Source organism: Siphateles boraxobius, unplaced genomic scaffold, assembly GCF_051911475.1.
Source record: "Siphateles boraxobius isolate OS27281-9 unplaced genomic scaffold, OSU_SipBor_1 158, whole genome shotgun sequence".
Lineage (NCBI taxonomy): Eukaryota > Metazoa > Chordata > Actinopteri > Cypriniformes > Leuciscidae > Siphateles > Siphateles boraxobius.
In genome coordinates this window covers 824,685-843,341 of record NW_027508764.1, presented here as the reverse complement: position 1 = coordinate 843,341, position 18,657 = coordinate 824,685, and the positions used below count along the sequence as shown (strand labels likewise).

Below are 18,657 nucleotides of genomic sequence, written 5' to 3'. Positions count from 1 at the left end.
TTTTAAAAAAAGTAATGCAACACAACTCGATTTAAAATAAAGCCCAGATCAACAAATCCTAGATTAGTTTTAAACTGTGCTTTATTAAATCCTTATTGGTGCAACACACCCTTAAATCTCAGGCTTAATAAGAGCTGAATCTACATTGAAATACAGATTTTCTTTGTTAACATCTCAATATTCTTCACACATGTGAGCTGATGTACAGAAGACTGAAGTGTTGGACTTACGTTGGTGTTCAGGAATGAGTTTTCTCTTTAACTCCTCCACTGTGGTGTTCCTGAACTCTTCTTCTGAATCCGCCACAGAAACTCTTATTCCCTCCAGTCCGTGTCTCATATCTATAGAGCAGATCTAGAAACTAATTTCGATTTCTAATGTGCTCAAACCTTTACCGAAACTGTATTCCCTCAGGATAAGTAACTGTGAATGATGATGGCACGCGGGTCAGTTTCACTTTCGCGGGTTAGTGTTGTATATCAGTGCACAGACAGGGGGCGCCATTGAGCTAAATCATTATTTTAAAATTCAACAGCATTGCTGAGTATTTTCTCCTTATTACTGCTGTTGTATATCATAAACATGTCATCTTTGTGTGTTTTGCAAACAAACAAACAAACAAACAAACAAACAAAAACCTACACAAACACTGAAAAAATAACCCCCCAAAATGACCGAAAAAAGGCTCAACCCAGAATTTGGGTCATTAAAAAATAAGATTTTTCACCAAAAAGCCATCTTGGTTTACTACTACTTTACGAACATAATTTTTCAGATCACTGCTGTTTTATTTGTAATAATAAAAATATTATTTACAAAAATAAATTAATATAGTATAAAGTGTGTCCTGCAGGGGGCGACAGTATCTCCCGGTTCTCATTCATCACTTTTTGCTGAAGAAGAACATCGTCATAATAATAATCATTATCACATGATCAATATCAAAACGAGTACAGTTACACTTCTGATTTTACAACTGACATCAAATTTTGACGAGGTATATTCATATAGTATTTGTAAACTGTTTGAAGTAATAATAGGCATAATGCAGCCGCTGTCTGCTCGTGTCAATCATCTAATTATATTAATAACATAATTAGCACTTTACTTTACATTAGCTAAGTTAACATGAACGAGTGAAAAACACTCCTAAAGCATTTGATTTAATGTTAGTTTCTACATTTACTGAAGTAACGTTATAAGATCAAAAGTTGTATGTCAATATTAGTTTGAACTAACGTGAACATTTTATTAACGAACATTAAATGCTGTAAATGTATTCTTCGTTGTTAGTTAATGTATTTACTAATGTTAACAAATGAAATCTTGTTGTAAAATGTTAGCACATACATGTACGGTGAATTCATATAAATATATGTTATTCAAAAGTGGCAAAATCAGCTTTTAATGTGTTAAATTCACCGTAATAACTATAGTTTAGAAAATACCGCAGAGAACTCAGTATAATTGTGTAATCTCTGTATTATTATTATCCTAACAACTAACATAAACTGAAAGAAAAATAATGACGTTTACGCAATCTGAAGATCTATTAATGTATTATTGTATGACAGTGAAAGTATGTAATAATAAATTGCTGTTACGAAAGTGAACTTTCATACTGATGGATCTTAAACATATTATTGTTAGATTTAAAATGTAATAAAACCATATTTTTCTTCTTGATCTGCAGTTTACAGTGCGGGAGGAGAATCAGATCAGCATCAGTGAGTATCTGAACTCATGTCAACATCAGATGAGTTATGAGTGTTAGATCAGTGTGTTTCTGTGGCAGACAGGAAGTGATGTGATTGTGAAAGTGGCGTACAGGAAGTGATGTGATTGTGAAAGTGGCGTACAGGAAGTGATGTGGTTATGAATGTGTTTCAGTGACGTACAGGGAGCTCAGCATCAGACAGATCTATGAGAGATACATCGGAACAGCTGTAAGAACACACACACACACACTCCGCCTTCTTCTTCAGTAGTGTGTGTTTTATACCGCTGATGCTCAGAGATCTTCTTTCTCAGGCGCCGTATCGGAGAGTGAGAGTCGTGAGCAAACGCCCCGCACAGAGTTACAGAGGAGATGCAGGACACACACACACACACACACATCACAGCGAGAGTTCACAGGAACACAGAGACACACTGCTGTACCACAGGGTGAGACACACACACACACTCTCTCTCACTCACTCACACACTCACACACTCACACACACACCGATATTTATCCTAAGATGTTAGATCAAGTCTCCACATTAGGAATATTAAATCTAGGTTGTCTGATACCCGAGATCAGTTATTAAACCTGTATTAATAAACCTGTATTAACAGTCTTTTATCAGAAGCACAAACATCTAAACATTCTCAAATCAAGACACATTTACTGGAGAAGAACAACTGAAGATATTAAGACTTGTTTACTGAATCAGAAGAAAGTGAGTTTGTGCTTAAAACAAGAATATGGCAGATATTAGTTCATGTTTTAAACACAAACTCTCTTTATTTGATGCATTTTCAGTCTTAATATCTTCAGCTGATCTTCTCCAGTAAATGTGTCTTGATTTGAGAATGTTTAGATGTTTGTGCTGGAAAACAAGACAGAAACACTGATGAGTGTGTGTGTGTGTGTGTGTGTGTGTGTGTGTGTGTGTGTGTGTGTGTGTGTGTGTGTGTGTGTGTGTAGTGTCTCCAGCAGGAGGCGCTGTATTTCTGTAAGAGACAACATGTGGATCGACCACAGGAACATCTCAGGTGACACACACGCACACGCACGCACACACACTCTGACCATTGTCTTACAGTGTTTTGGGTACACTTTAATCATTCATTCATTATTTTCTGTAATAATGCTTGTGCATTAAAGTACTTTAACCTAATTTAATTTCACATCAGTGAAATAAGGAGAAATAATATTTATAATATTATATACATATTATATATATGTATAAACTCACAACACAGTTATTAAACTCCTCTGTGTTCTGTGTGTGTGTGTGTGTGTGTGTGTGTGTGTGTGTGTGTGTGTGTGTGTGTGTGTGTGTGTGTGTGTGTGTGTGTTCAGCGGCGGCTCGTTTACGGCTGATAACAAGTAAACATAGAAATAAATCCCAATAGAATATAATGAATAAGATCGATAAGAGTGTGTAAATATTTCTACCTGTGATGTGTAGAAGGATGATCAGGTGACATCATCACACGTCTGCTGGGCTGTCAGGTCAGGGGTCAGGGGTCAGCGTCCCGTAGCCCGACAGGCTCCAGAGAACTTTAAATCTCGGCTGAACTCCAAAAACAAACAGTCAAATTAGTGTTGGAGGAGAAACTGAGGGTTCGGCCCAACTTACCCCGCATCAGCCACCGGACACCATCATCTTTACACAGCTCAGCGCTTTCATTACAGTTCAGACTCTTATAAACTGCTTCTTTAGCAGCGCTTTATTCAGCCGTTCCTCATATCATCACTAGTCCAAACATTTCCCCCTCATTAATCCAGTCATAATGCAGTTTTTCATGATACATTCATGTTGGTTCTGTTCTGTTCTCCCTAAGGGAGATTATTGATGCTCTCCTGCTGTTATCCATGCTAGGCCTCCCAAAACAGAACCAGACCGCCAGTCCAAACTGTATGCTAACTGTCAATCATATGTGATGATAGGTGTCCTGACAGAACTGTTGTTGTGTGATCAGGGCTGATGGTGATTGTGTCAGATCCAGATCCAGATCGGCCCGAGTCCCCAAACACCCGCAGAACACCAGCGCCACTCGCCCCGAGAACCAATCAGGTCAGCGTATAACTCACCGTCACTACACTATAATCCTCTTCACAGATTTAAATGACTCAGATTCACTAACTTCTTCAGCTCTTCTGTCGCTTGTCTTTCTATCAGAACACCTGATGCTACCAGACGTTTGTGTGAACTTTATAAATCCCTCTCCAGATCAAGGTACTTATCATTACTAAAACTGAAACCCGTTAAAAACACTTTTTTTTGGTACTTGGAAAAATGCATACTGAAATACAATTAAAAAAAAAAAATTATTTCAACCAATTGCAGAGGCGACATTTGTAAATATTGTAGTTTAATTTGTTTAATTAATAACCAAAAAAAAAAAATAGAAATGTTCACATACATTCACACCCCTGCAGAAACAGACGAACTCAAAGCAAAGTTTCTGGACACATTTATGATCTGTAGAATATTTCGGGCCGCTTCAGTTCTTCAGGTTAGTGGGGTTTAATTGGACGCGTCCAGTCACAGGACGACCCAATCAAGGGTCTTTTTTTAGCCTGTGAACTTTAAAGTCATTATTTATTTGGTGTTAAGAGGGTCGCTCACAACAGGCCTGTGTTCTGTTCCCATCATCATCACTCATACAGGAGGAATGTGTCGCCTCACTTTTACAGACACAATAAAACCCGAGCCAACAGAAGCCGTTTCTCCTGCCGACGGGGCGCTCATTAACACACAGGAGAGCTGGGAATGCACACAGACGTCGGGATTGTGCTGGGATGAGGTCCGGATCAAGCAAAACATTATGTTAGCATGTGGAGGTTATATATATATATATATAAATAGAAAAATATACCAATTTAATAACTAAAAATATAAAACAGAGTAGAGGTTACCTGAGCATTTAGGCTTACAAATAAAATAAATTAATTAAAAAATGTATTTATTTTTTTATTACAGTGGGGAGAAAAATAATTATTGAATATGACTACTGCTGATTATATATAAAAAATAAGTGAATAAAAAATTGTATATATAGATTTAATTATAAAATTATAAAATAAAATAAAGTGAAAATAGCTAAATAGATTTAAAGGATGTAATTAAATATAAAACTTTCTTCAAATTTCAGAGTACAGCTGCATTCATTACCTGAGCATTTAGGCTTACAAATAAAAGAGATATAATTAATAACTTACCTAATATTACAGTGGGGGGAAAAAAAACAATGCATTTTTTTTAAATAATTAAAAAATATATACGTTTTAAATAGTTTCTTACAGATAGTGTTTCAAATATGCTCTAAATGTATATACACTTGAATCTTTACTATTAAGAATGTGTACCTTTCCAACTAAAATAATACTTACAATACTAAAAATAATGAAACTTAAAATTAAGTCAAAAGTTTTGATCACCCCAAATTATCGAATAAATATTCAGTGGTAGTTTAATGTAGATGAATTTTCTGTGTCTAATTAGGCACTTTGAAATTGTTTGCGTGTGTAGACAAATAAATTCATGACTTTAATATTTTTTAATAATTTGATCTACAATAATCGCTGCTTCCAAACAGGTTTCCCAAACGCTCCCCGTCTCCCATCGCTCAGCTTGAGTCAGAAACAAGACTCTATAAATCTTTTGTTTATAATTGCATTCTATTCAATCAAATTAAAACGTAACTCAAAAACAGAAATAAACATCATGCTTTTCAGTTGCAGCTGGAAACCCTGGAAATCGGACTGAACTTTCTTTGCGCCGTCATGTTTGTTGTTTGTAGACGTAAGGGTGCCTGTAGAGAGAAACATCTCAAACCGGGAACGCTTCTCCGACGCGGATGATGTTTGATAATTCATTTATACAAAGATGGCTCTGATATTGTTTATGACGGATTCTTTTTTCTTTTCTGCTCAGTTTGACATGTAAAGATTTGGAGTTTTAAGAGCAACTGTTTCTCCTGATGTTCTTCACTGTCTCACTGTGACTGCAGGGAAACTCCGGCCATCCAGTGATCTCTCTGGAGGATCCCAAGCAGATTCTCCACACGCTTCTGCATCCGCCAGCAAGGTATCGATCAAACACACTGAGCCAGAACAATACTGTCATCACTTATAATCCGCGTCCACCGTGTCCTAACCAGTAGCGATGCCATAAGATTACAGCAGCGTCTGTCCACAGCAGATACGACAGGACTAACGAAAGCCTATCAAAAATCAAAGTGTGGGCGGAGTCTCTGCCAGCACACTGCACTCGCAACCAAATCACAGCCAATCAGAAGAGTGTGGGCGGAGTCTCTACCAGCACACTGCACTCGCAACCAAATCACAGCCAATCAGAAGAGTGCGGGCGGAGTCTCTACCAGCACACTGCACTCGCAACCAAATCACAGCCAATCAGAAGAGTGGGCAGAGTCTCTCTGCCAGCACACTGCACTCGCAACCAAATCACAGCCAATCAGAAGAGTGTGGGCGGAGTCTCTACCAGCACACTGCACTCGCAACCAAATCACAGCCAATCAGAAGAGTGGGCAGAGTCTCTCTGCCAGCACACTGCACTCGCAACCAAATCACAGCCAATCAGAAGAGTGTGGGCGGAGTCTCTGCCAGCACACTGCACTCACAACCAAATCACAGCCAATCAGAAGAGTGGGCAGAGTCTCTCTGCCAGCACACTGCACTCGCAACCAAATCACAGCCAATCAGAAGAGTGTGGGCGGAGTCTCTACCAGCACACTGCACTCGCAACCAAATCACAGCCAATCAGAAGAGTGGGCAGAGTCTCTCTGCCAGCACACTGCACTCGCAACCAAATCACAGCCAATCAGAAGAGTGTGGGCGGAGTCTCTGCCAGCACACTGCACTCACAACCAAATCACAGCCAATCAGAAGAGTGTGGGCGGAGTCTCTCTGCCAGCACACTGCACTCGCAACCAAATCACAGCCAATCAGAAGAGTGTGGGCGGAGTCTCTCTGCCAGCACACTGCACTCGCAACCAAATCACAGCCAATCAGAAGAGTGTGGGCGGAGTCTCTCTGCCAGCACACTGCACTCGCAACCAAATCACAGCCAATCAGAAGAGTGTGGGCGGAGTCTCTCTGCCAGCACACTGCACTCGCAACCAAATCACAGCCAATCAGAAGAGTGCGGGTGGAGTCTGTCTGTCAGCACACTGCACTCGCAACCAAATCACAGCCAATCAGAAGAGTGTGGGCGGAGTCTCTGCCAGCACACTTCACTCGCAACCAAATCACAGCCAATCAGAAGAGTGTGGGCGGAGTCTCTGCCAGCACACTTCACTCGCAACCAAATCACAGCCAATCAGAAGAGTGTGGGCGGAGTCTCTGCCAGCACACTGCACTCGCAACCAAATCACAGCCAATCAGAAGAGTGTGGGCGGAGTCTCTGCCAGAACACTGCACTCACAACCAAATCACAGCTAATCAGAAGAGTGTGTGGGCGGAGTCTATCTGCACTCTCTACCAAATCGATCACAAATCACAGCCAATCAGAAGAGTGTGAGGGCGGAGTCTCTGTCAGCACACTGCACTCGCAAGCAAATCACAGCCAATCAGAAGAGTGTGTGGGCGGAGTCTCTCTGTCAGCACACTGCACTCGCAACCAAATCACAGCCAATCAGAAGAGTGTGTGGGCGGAGTCTATCTGCACTCGCAACCAAATCGATCACAAATCACAGCCAATCAGAAGAGTGTGTGGGCGGAGTCTATCTGCACTCGCAACTAAATCAATTACAAATCACAGCCAATCAGAAGAGTGTGTGGGCAGAGTCTATTTGCACTCGCAACCAAATCGATCACAAATCACAGCCAATCAGAAGAGTGTGAGGGCGGAGTCTATCTGTACTCTCAACCAAATCAATCACAAATCACAGCCAAACAGAAAAGTGTCTGGGCGGAGTCTCTCTGCAAATGCACAGCACTCGCAACCAAATGCATAAGTACATAATGAAATTCATACATATTACACCATTTTAATATTATTAAAATACATACTGAGTGACTGAAACAATCTTTGCCATAAAATACACTTTTTTGTTCACAGTTTGTCATAACCCTTCATGTGCTGGTGCTTCTAACAAACTAGAAACCAACACACTGATCTGAAGAACCTGTGATGTGGCGTTACACAACTCAAGAACCCTAACAGAGAAAAGCTGATTCTTGATATGCTCAGAAATCAATAATAAATGCTCAGATAGAGGGAGTTTCCGCCAATACCAATTTTCCGGGATTTTGAATTTTCCTAAAAACCTACTTTTTCAAACTCCGCCTATGTCGTTGGTCCGATCTTCCCCACAATTGGCACACATCAGCCACAGACAGAGCTGGCAGAAAGCTATCAAAATAATTTTCATTAGTCAAAGCACTGCAAAGTTACAATAATTAAGGATGCTGAGTTGACCTATAGCTGCTAAACGCAATGTCTGAGCTTAACCAAACGACACATATGATATTTGTACTGGAAAACAAGACAAAAATACAGATTTTTTTCATTAAACATCCTAGAAGCCACAAAACAGCTGTTTATCAGGGTTTACCATGTTCAGTGGAATAAATCTCCTGTGTTGCAGATATTTTTCTCCGACCTGGATGTGATTCCCGGTCTGGGCGGAGACCCGGAGGAGCCGGCAGTGGAAGAACAGTGCGCTCAGGCCATCAGAAACAGAGCTCGGGACATCGAGAAGGTGCGTTCGCCATGTTTTACATGATTTCCTCACTTACCTGTGGAGGTTCGAAGACAGAAAACTAAACCTGAGCTACAGTCACACCAAAATATATTCAGACACCTTCAACATTTCTCACATTATCACAGTTTAATCTCTATAGTTTAGACAATGGTAATAAAATATGAGAAGAACTTACACATGAATTATGTTGAATATCTGTCAGCTGTTAAATTTAACTACACAATTAGATAATACCAGTTTAGCTCAAACAATTACCAAGCAATGCTTCATGTTGTTCAGTCTGTGGTGTAAAAAGCTGCATTAGTTATTAAAGAACAAACACTTCAGCAAAACATGATCAGCTCAAAGTGTCCCAATCATTTTTGCTCCCAAATGTTACAGGTAGTCGCTTTATGAAGAGTTTTTGTGTATAATATAACTAGTCAGTTTACTTTATTTTTCTCTCCTCACTTACATAAATGAACTTTAGTGTCCTGCACACACTAGTAAAACAATATAAAAAATGATATCTGGTGTCCGAATAATTTTTGGCTTGACTGTCGTGAGCTGGGAATGATTTTGCTCAGACTTCATCCATCACTCCAATCGTCCTCAACGAATCACATCCACCCGGACCTATTAGACCCTCAGTGATAAAATGCCTCCTGATATTCCCTAATGCGTTCCAGCCCTGAAATAATTGCCCCCCCGTTCAGTGATTGCGACAGACCTCCGCTTGTTTGCAGTGTGTGTTTGAGCACGACGCTTCACTTGCTGCCACAGTTGTGTGTTTTATGTGTAATGTGTTACAGACCATTGCTTTCCCAGTGTGTTGTACAGTTGTGTCTCCTGTGTGTGTGGTCCTGTTATCAGACCTTCACATCACCTCTTTCTCTCCCTCCGATTGAGGGTTGAAACAACGCAAACAAAAGCACACCGGGGTCAAACCTTTCCTCCCTTTAAACCTTCCCAGCATTCACTGGTAAATATCACCACTATAAATACAGATCCTCTCTGGGGTGGAGAACTTCCTCTGCTCGTCGAGAACACAAGCTTTTGTTTTCTTTTTTATGTCAATGTTTTATTATAATTACTTGTGGCTTTACTTTGGGGTTTACAAGATCCTGTAATGCTGCAAGAAATGATTGTAATTTAAGTTGAGTGTTTATTATCACTGGTGATTCAGCATTTTGAAGAGACAGAATGACGTAATTTGGGTGAAAATACAATAAATGTCACACGTTTGAGGAGAGAGAGCTGTGGAAACATGATGAAGACGAGTACAGATGACAGTGATACACTGAAACATCAGACTCACGTACAGTAAACTATATTTATTCAGACTCCTTCAACATTTCTCACTTTATTAGTTTATTCGCTATAGTTTAGACAATGGTAATAAAATATGAGAAGAAATCAGTTGATATTACACTGGTTTTGTCCGTCCTTCTGTTAGACTGTCTCACACATGAATTATGTTGAATATCTGTCAGCTGTTAAATTTAACTACACAATTAGATAATACCAGTTTAGCTCAAACAATTACCAAGCAATGCTTCATGTTGTTCAGTCTGTGGTGTAAAAAGCTGCATTAGCAATTAAAGAAAAAACAGTAGTTACAGTAGAATAATTGTGTATAATATGTCACAGTTTACTTTATTTTGCTCTCCTCACTTACATAAATGAACTATAGTTTCCTGCACACACTAAAACAATATCAAAATTGATATCTGGTGTCTGAATAATTTTTGGTTTGACTGTATATGTGCCAATCTCTGATAGCAGACTAGCTTCAGGATGCTTACACACACACGCGATTCTAAGGGTGTGTGTGTGTGCCAGCGAGACCGCTCCCGACGCTCTGTAAGCTCCGAGACGAGGAGCCGGTTATGGTCATGTGCCAGAACACCGAACCTCTCTGGATCTGTGTGGGGATCTGGGAAGTGTAATAACTCCTCAGACATCGCCACAGGCTCCAGAACACATGTCCTCTAATCGAGTCTGAAGCTTGAACAGCAGACGAGTGGAAACCTGCTCATTACGTGCTTGTGGGAATCTCCAGCGTTTAACCAAGTTGAGACAAGTAACCATACGTCCCCTTGGGTTACTGACAGATGTTTGCTTAGATAACTAAACTGTTAAAGAGGAGCGACTCTTCTTTTCCCATGTTCATCTGTCTTCAGTGTGTAGTGTTGCTGTTTGATCATGAGAAAGCTCCAGTTCTTCTCTATATCAGTGTTTCTGAACTCATTGTATCTTGAGTTTCTTCTGGGAACGAACACGTCACAATAGTCCTCATTATAATAATTCATACGCAGAATAAAGGGGCGGGGCCTGGATGAGTTAGTTAGGCCACATCCACACGAAGCCAGAGCTTTCCCTATCCGATCTTTTTTTTTTTCCTCGTTCTAAACTTTTTTCCATAAACACGGCATCTCAAGAAATATATGCGTACACACAAAACCACTGAAACCGACTGAAAGCGATGTGGTATACATGCCAGACTAGTATGTGGCGCTGTAATTCTGCCACAGAGATACAGTGAACAAGGAGAAGAAGACTTGGAGCGTGCGCATAACCTTGCGCGCTCTATACGAACCCAACACGACAGCGAGCTGAAGACGAAGATTGCTCACTGTAGTAGCGTAGGAGCAGAAGATGCTGCTTTAGTAAAGCTAACAGGCTAGCTTCTGCTGCGCGATCACAAGCGTATAGTCCGCCATTGTTGCTGTTACGTGTGACGGATGTGTGTGACTAATGGTGAAACGTGGTGTGATGACATCATCATTTCACTAAATGTACGGATTGGCCGTACACACGAAAACGCAAGGGTGTCGGTTTCAGATCCGCCCTGGGACCCGGTTTAAAAAAAATAGCGGTTTCAGTGTCCCAAAACGGCGGATCCGTCTGGACGAAACGCCAATACGATACAAAATGTGTACGTATACAGCTAAACACGTCTCCGTGTGGACAGGGCCTTAGTGTGTGTTAAACTGCCGGTTATGGTAAGGGGAAGGACACTTCCCAAACACACTCGAAGTGCTCGACCAATCACAACACACTGCTCCAGCCGACCAATCAGAGCACAGTGTGCTTTTCAGAAGGAGGGGCTTCATAGAGACTGTGTGTGTGTGTGTGTGTGTGTATAACATACGGGTTATTTCAATAGTCCACTTTAGACATTCTACTATCTATAAGCAAGTTTGCAACTACATGTCAACTAACTCAGTGTATTAGTAGGCTGTTAGTGGGGTTGGGAATCGAATTTCAACTCCAATTCTGGAATCGGATACTTGTTATAAAATAAAAATTTCGATTCCTCTTATCGATTTCTTTGTGAGGATTTCAATATGACTTTAAACCATTCAAACGCAAGATGACTCGCACACTGTTTTATGTGCACCAAAACGTGTGCACAAAAAAAAAGTGAGTTTAATGTGATTTTAAACCATTCAAGCACGAGAGACTCTGTTTTCTGTGTTCATGTGTAACTCTACTGGGCAGCTCTTAAAGTGACAGCACTAATATTCCTGCAGCGCCTCTATAATAACACTAATCAAACAACAAAAGACAAAGCATGCTCGCTGTTCTTGACTGAGTAACTTTTGTAACTATATTTGTAATGTATATTTTATTTATAAGTGTAGTGTAATTGTACATTTGATTACAGTTTCTGCACCTGAACATCTTAAAACACTGTTTACTTCAATCGTATCTGTGTTTAGTTGTATTTATTTGAGCGATTGCTAATTTGTTATATGTTCTTTTTAAAAAAAAGAAGTTTTAATAATGCTTGAAATTTATATTAGTTGTTTTTCTAGTGTTTTTAAACCACAGGCAAACGTTCCTTGCGTAAGTGTTCTTTAGCCTGTTGATTTTTGTTCATGATATTAAGCTACAATTAATATTTTGCAATAAGACTAAATGTGGATTATATATAAGGTTTATTTTTACCATATTGGAATCGAATCGTTAAAATTCGAATGATACCTAACCCTACTACTAATACTCTAATGACTGCTAGTTGACATGTAGTAGCAAAGTTACTAATACTTAGTAGAATATCTGTTGGGGAGCATCAAAATAAAGTGCTTTGTGCTACAAACCAGTGTGTTTATGATTATGATAGTGAATTAAAATAATATGATGACAAATACCAATATCAAGCAGCATAATGCACTGTTCAAGCCTTGAACATTCAAGTTAAAAATGACCGCATTCACTTTTACGTTAAAAATAAGGTGGATAGTTTAAGGTAATTGGTCTCAAACCCTGAATATCTTTGGTTTTCCTGTCATGTCTTCTCTTTCTCAGGCCGTTCAGTTCTTCTTGTCCCGTCTTTGAGTGAGTCCAGAACTCCTCCAATCTCAGAGCTGTTTTTAAACTGGACCTGAGCGAGTAAACGCCGCGGATAAGAGGAACCAGACCTCGTCCTCTGATGAACCCACTTCAGTAATCTGAGCGCTTCTGCTTTTCCTCGCTCAGATTAACCAGCGAGACTCAAAGACTGAGTCCTTTACGGAATAAACGGCCATTTCCGGTCCTGGGCGCTCTGATTACACTTAACCTTTGAACCTAAACCTCTATCTTAGAAGAGTTTGTGTACCAGAGCAGGTTTATGTTTATCCTCCTGTCTCCATCCATAGTTTTGCGTTCAAATAGACAAAATAGCAAAACAATAGCAATAATAACCAGTCACACTGTCCTTCCTCTAATGCTTCCAAATAAATGTGAACATTTCCTCCGGTTTAGCTGTCTCGAGCTCAGATGTCAGAGGAGCTCCAGGGTGATCGTGTGGAATAACTCATCTCTCGACCCCAAAGCTCTTGATTATAAAGCAGTTTCTGAGATGAGGCTCAAATCTGCGGATGCTTTATGATGTTGGTCAAAGAAAAAATGAGGGATTAACCCATCAGTCCTTGTAATTTTATCCTTTTCTCATGATCTTCTACAAAGAAGCACTCATACTCTTTTACTGTTAAAAGATGATTTCACATTCAATATAAGTTCAGCTCCATCCACAGCATTTGAGTTAGCACATAATTAGCACTCAGCCCTTCGTTTTCTCTCTTTTATTTGATATTTTTAACTGTAAAGCATCTAAATTGCTCTTTTAGTGGTGGGACTACACTGCAAAAAAATGATATTTTTGTCTTGTATCTTGATTTAGGAATGTTTAGATATTTGTGCTGGAAAACATTTACTGGAGAAGAAGCAAAATGACTGAAGACATGAAGGAAAAATCATCAACTTAAAATATGAACAGGCATATGAACTTAATTCAAAGGGAAAACAAGTTTATTTTTCTGAATCCATTGGCAGATATCTGTCCTTGTTTTACACACAAACTCAGAAACAAGACTTAAAATCTTCAGTCATTTTGCTTCTCCAGTAAATGTTTCATGATGAATGTTTAGATATTTGTGCTGGGAAACAAAAATACAAAAAAAAAAAAAGTTAGACTTTACTTTGTACTTTACTCTAATTTCAACCCAATCCCCTGAGAAAATGTAACTATTTTACAGGGTGGTGATTTCATATGAATTTAAATTATGCAAATATGAAAAAATATATGATTTTTTGGCAAAAAAAGCATAAAGCTCCACCCCTAAACCGCTAGCTCATGTAGCTAAACTGCTAATGGGGCGTAAAATTTGTACAAAAATGAGATCACATGAAATCATCTAAAGTCGCCACCAGTTCACCAATGCATAAACAAGTTTTGAATTGCGTTGAGATTGTGTTGGCAATTCCCGTGAACGAGTTTACTCATATAACAGTGTTTAATAGATGGATGTGCTTACTTTTTCCAGCTTAGTTGAAGATGAAGTATATCTAACTTTACACAGACAAGCAAGTGATTCTGAACTATATTCACAGAGAGTTGAAGTTATGCTTTACATAGAGCTAAACCGAAACGTTCCTTTAAAACCTGAAAGGATGTGTTAATGTGCATTTATGTGCATGAACTCGACCTTTCCTACAGCACAGATCAAATAACAGCCAGTCGCACCTCGTCCGCTGGTCCTGGACGTCACACTCGGGACATTTGCAGGGTATAATAAACCTTTTAAGCACGTCTTTAAACTCAGGGAGAATTTGTTGGCCTTTAAAGTCGGGTGTGAAATAACTTTGCAGTTCTAACTAGCTTCAACACTTCTCCTGCCTTTAGGTCTCCATGCAAACACACCATCACACACCTGTTGCTGGACCTTTTCCCATAGTCTCTGGCCTCCAAACACACGGCTGTTAAGTTTACAGCCAAACGACTTACTCGCTGGAGGTCAAAGTGTCGTTTAGTACACAGAGAGACTGCTTTGTCAAGCTCTTTAAAAGCAATCCTAATGTTAGAGAAACCAGAGAGACACATCATCACCCGCCAACAGTTTGTTCTGTTTATCATTTTCATAGATTTCATAGCTAAATTCACATTAGTCTTATATAGACTTGCACAGAACATGCAATTTCCCAGAAAGCTCCCTAAATTTCTCAATTTTAATTTACTTACAACAAATGTTACCATATTTAAATCTATTCCAAAGAATCCCACTGATTTTTAACCTCAATCATCTTAGAAAATATGCCGATTCTGTGCAGGTCTATGGTAGAAATGTCTCCAGACCCGACTAATACTCCAGACAAGTAATAATCTGTTTTATTTATTTTTTAAAGTACCTCACTTTGTGTTAAGAGCTCAGATGAGTCCAACAGCTGTTCGTCTTCTCCCAGTTGTACAAACAGGACGGCGAGACGTTGGGAATGGTGGTGAAGATGCTTATATCCAAAGACCCGACGCTCGAACAGAAGCTCCTGACGGCGCTGAAACAGAACCTGGTGGACATCAGGGAGAAATGCTTGGAAAACCTCAGCCAGTTCATCTCTGAGGTGAATGCATTACTCAAACCAAGATAAACCACAATAACCTGATAAAGAACGGCTTTATCACGCTCCCTCAACTAATGGATAAACACTACATACTAGTAGTGTTTGTCTGGTTTTGAAATGTTATTGAGCACAGCTACATGTCTTAAGCCCATTTGTTAAGCTTTTAATGAACAGTTCACGTTCACCTTTTAATGTTGTTTAGTGTTTTTATTGTATTGAACTATCCACGTGTTGATTTACCAATACTGCTACTCATGCTTGTTTGTTCTACTTCTCGTGTTTTCATCTCCATTAAAAATGTTGCAGTTTTGCTGTTACTTGATTCAGTTTTGAAAAGAATGTTTAAGAAAGCAACATGTTTGCCATTAAAGTGTTATTTCCTCAGCATTTGGTTTTAACAGTGTTATTTAGCTTACCTTTGTCATAGTATATAAAGGTTTAGAGTTTATATAGCTAACATATCTGTTAGATATTTAAAAGCTTTAAAAAGAGGCACTCATGATACAAGCCAATACAAAAACAGACGTGATGCAATGATCAAAAATGTAAATCTATCAAAGTTGATAGATCCACAATAAGACAATAATGCAGACGAAATGCAAGAATACGTTCTGTGTATCCTAGATTGATAAATGTGAAAGGATAAATGTGGACTTAAAAGACATAGGAAACACAAAATGTGCATGTATATATATTTATATATATCTCATTTTTTTATTATTAGCCTTGCGTTCCAGTTTGCATTTATACAGACTACAGTGATCTGTCTGTATGACCCATTAATAAAATGACACTCAAATAGGCTTTGGATAATACGTAATGTACAATGTTCGTAGTCAATGTTTTTTGTAAAAATTGAGCAGAATATGTGACCGTGGCATTACATATTTATTTTTAAAACCCTGATTAACAAAAGTGGAGTCGCTGCAAACTTAGTATTTTTTCAGTAACATTCTTTAAAAAAAAATCTTTTTGAAACTCAGGGATATAAAAATATTAGCTTTAACTCACCATTTTACAATATATACACATTCATTTTTGCAAAGTTAAATTATTCTCTCCATTAGTCTCTAAAAAAGCGGCTTTATAAATATTATATTCCTCTGGTTCTTTCAAAGACTAGAATCACTTATCACCTAATATGCATTATTGCAGCAAGTAAGCATGGTTTTAATACTGCGTTGACCAACAACATCACTGTATGGCAAGACCACTGCAATATATCCTGGACAGAGAAACCTGAACAAGATGCATTCCAATTCAATTAACAGCTTAAAGCAAAATCCATAACGGCATTTGATAAAAGACGTATTAAGATGCAGATCAACGGTTTCAAACTTCCTTGCCAGTTCTATGAAATTATACAGTTTTTGTCCTTTCGTCCTCTCTTCTGTTTGGACTTTGTCCTTGTGCCAATGGGAAGTTCATCAGCGTAGTATTGGTACCGAGGTTGTCTTGGTTGTGGAATAGGCTGGCCCAGGAAAAAGCCTTCCTCCTCTGATTCAGATGATGAAGAGGAGCAGGTAGAGCACCAGTCATCTTCGTCCCCACAAAGACGTAAAAATTTCTCTGCCCCCTGGTTGTGCAAGCCGTATTCAGAGTCAGCGTGGGCGTAGGCAGGCTGTCTGTAGTGAGCGTTCGGACCCGGCTCGTGCTGGCGACGGTCCTCTTTAAAGCACATACGGGCCTTTTCTTTGGGCAACAAGTGAAGCGCATTGTCCGAACGAGACTTGCGACTCCTCCTTCGCCTGTGGTGATGCCGGTGGCGCTGCTGATCCTGCTCGTCGAAGTGGTACGCTCGTCTGCGAGTACGTTCACTCATGGGAGGCTGCCGCACCTCCAGGCCATCATATCGTCCGTTATCTATAACATCATCTGAGAACTTTACCTGCTGAGGTTTGGACTGGGACTTGGACCTTCTTAAGACAGATAAGTGAGGTGGTTTGGGCCTCTCCTCTGGGAGCGGGAGCTCCTGCTCCTGGTCCTCCTCTTCAATGACCTCCACACGCTCGAGCTCGGAGGTGAGGCTCTTCAGGGAGTTGGTGCTCCGGTGTAGCACTGATGAATTCAGCGTCCCCATGTTGCTGGTGTTCTCACAGTGTTCAAGCTCAGAGAACTGTTGTAACGAGTAGAGCAACTGTTTCTCTTTTATATCCTCATCCACTGAAACGCCTGAAAGGATCACAGAAGTTCAAATTAAACTGTACAGCAGTGCAAAAAATTACAATTTCAATACTCTAGAAGTAGAAATACTCTAGAAGTGTGCCTGATTTTCAATGACCACATCTCAATACTACCAAAATTCTACAAAAGGCTTAACAGATTCGAGTTTGCCACTAAAATGACACACTTAACTTTTTGTTAATTGAATACGTTTTACTATATATATCCATATCCATTTACCCCCGATTGCCTCACATACTTTGCACTCAGCAAATATCACTTGCACATCAATCCTTTAGTCTCACCTGTGATGTTGGAGAGCGCCAAGGAGTCAATTGAGTCTCTGATATTCTGCTCTGCTTGTTTAAGTTCATCTGTGATGCATTCCAATGAGTCATTATACCACTGTTTGTCTTCAAGCTTAAAGCTGGCTCCATGCTCCAAATCGAGCTCCTGGAGCTTTCTGCTGCTTGCAGGTCCAGGGTGACTACCATACGCAGAGTCACCTAGTCCATCCTGGGACTGTGCCCAGTACATGTCTGCCTTGTACTTTTTATTGGCCAGACTGCTATTCCCACCACTGCCTGGCATCCTGGGCTCAGTCTTGTTTTTGGCATCAGAGTCCGTCATCCAGAGGTTGTTCGGCCTAGTGTCCTCCGGCTGCTGGAACATTCCATGTTCCCCAAACTTGAGAAGGAGCTGGGTCATGTAGTCCTCATGCTCGGCCCATTCCTCGTGGTCCTCGGGATCTTCCTGCTCCTCCCTGTTCCTCCAGAAGTGGTTGTCTGCAAAGCTTAGCTGTGACAGCTTGTTGGACAAGGTGTCGTCAGCGTTCCCTGAGAGTCCGGGGAACTTGTAATTGCCTGCAGGTGAAAAGAGAAGAGACTGTCGACATTGGTCTGCGGAGCGGCTGCTTTGTCCCATCTTCACACTGCGCCGTGATTCCCGAGATCTTGCGGACTGGAAGGCAGAATCGGAAGAATCCGAGGCGTGGATGTCCTCCCCTAGACTGCAGCTCTTGGAACAGTAGATCCTGCCTTGTCTGGGTAAAAAGGGACATCCAAGCAAGGAGCTCTTGCACTGAGCACAGCTAAAACAAGCATCTGTGGCGTGCCAGTGAAGGCCATCATACGTCATTTGGGCATGGTCCACCCCTAGAGGAAAATAAACAGGAGTTAAAGGTCAGCT

At 40.2% G+C, this 18,657-nt stretch overlaps 2 protein-coding genes across 3 annotated transcripts in view; one reads left to right on the top strand and one right to left on the bottom strand.

Moving 5' to 3' along the window:
• Positions 1 to 884: 884 nt before the first annotated feature.
• On the top strand, positions 885 to 15,693 carry LOC143738887 (uncharacterized). 2 transcript variants are annotated; one of them, XM_077230965.1, is made up of 10 exons: positions 885 to 997; positions 1,694 to 1,727; positions 1,891 to 1,946; positions 2,032 to 2,166; positions 2,693 to 2,760; positions 3,694 to 3,788; positions 3,894 to 3,950; positions 5,728 to 5,804; positions 8,326 to 8,439; positions 15,151 to 15,693. In XM_077230965.1, the coding sequence occupies exons 1-10, from the start codon at positions 932 to 934 to the stop codon at positions 15,331 to 15,333; spliced, it is 885 nt and encodes a 294-aa protein (XP_077087080.1). In that variant the 5' UTR covers positions 885 to 931; the 3' UTR covers positions 15,334 to 15,693. The 2 variants fall into 2 exon arrangements, with proteins under 2 accessions (XP_077087080.1, XP_077087081.1); XM_077230966.1 differs by lacking the exon at positions 5,728 to 5,804.
• A 291-nt stretch (positions 15,694 to 15,984) lies between these two features.
• prickle1a (prickle homolog 1a) overlaps positions 15,985 to 18,657 on the bottom strand; it is a 50,579-nt gene continuing 47,906 nt past the window's right edge. Inside the window, exons 7-8 of the mRNA XM_077230956.1 lie at positions 17,775 to 18,623; positions 15,985 to 17,478 (exon numbers count right to left, since the gene is read on the bottom strand). Of these exons, the coding sequence (XP_077087071.1) occupies positions 16,658 to 17,478; positions 17,775 to 18,623 (1,670 nt within the window). The 3' untranslated portion in view covers positions 15,985 to 16,657. The remainder of the gene's footprint in view (positions 17,479 to 17,774; positions 18,624 to 18,657) is intronic.

What these genes read in the sequence shown, in the direction of transcription:
- LOC143738887 (XM_077230965.1), top strand. Translation starts at nt 932, where the DNA reads ATGATCAATATCAAAACGAGTACAGTTACACTTCTGATTTTACAACTG. An exon ending in GGAGAATCAGATCAGCATCA is followed by an intron (nt 1,728 to 1,890) that starts GTGAGTATCTGA and finishes AATGTGTTTCAG; the next exon opens with TGACGTACAGGGAGCTCAGC. An exon ending in CTTCTGCATCCGCCAGCAAG is followed by an intron (nt 5,805 to 8,325) that starts GTATCGATCAAA and finishes CCTGTGTTGCAG; the next exon opens with ATATTTTTCTCCGACCTGGA.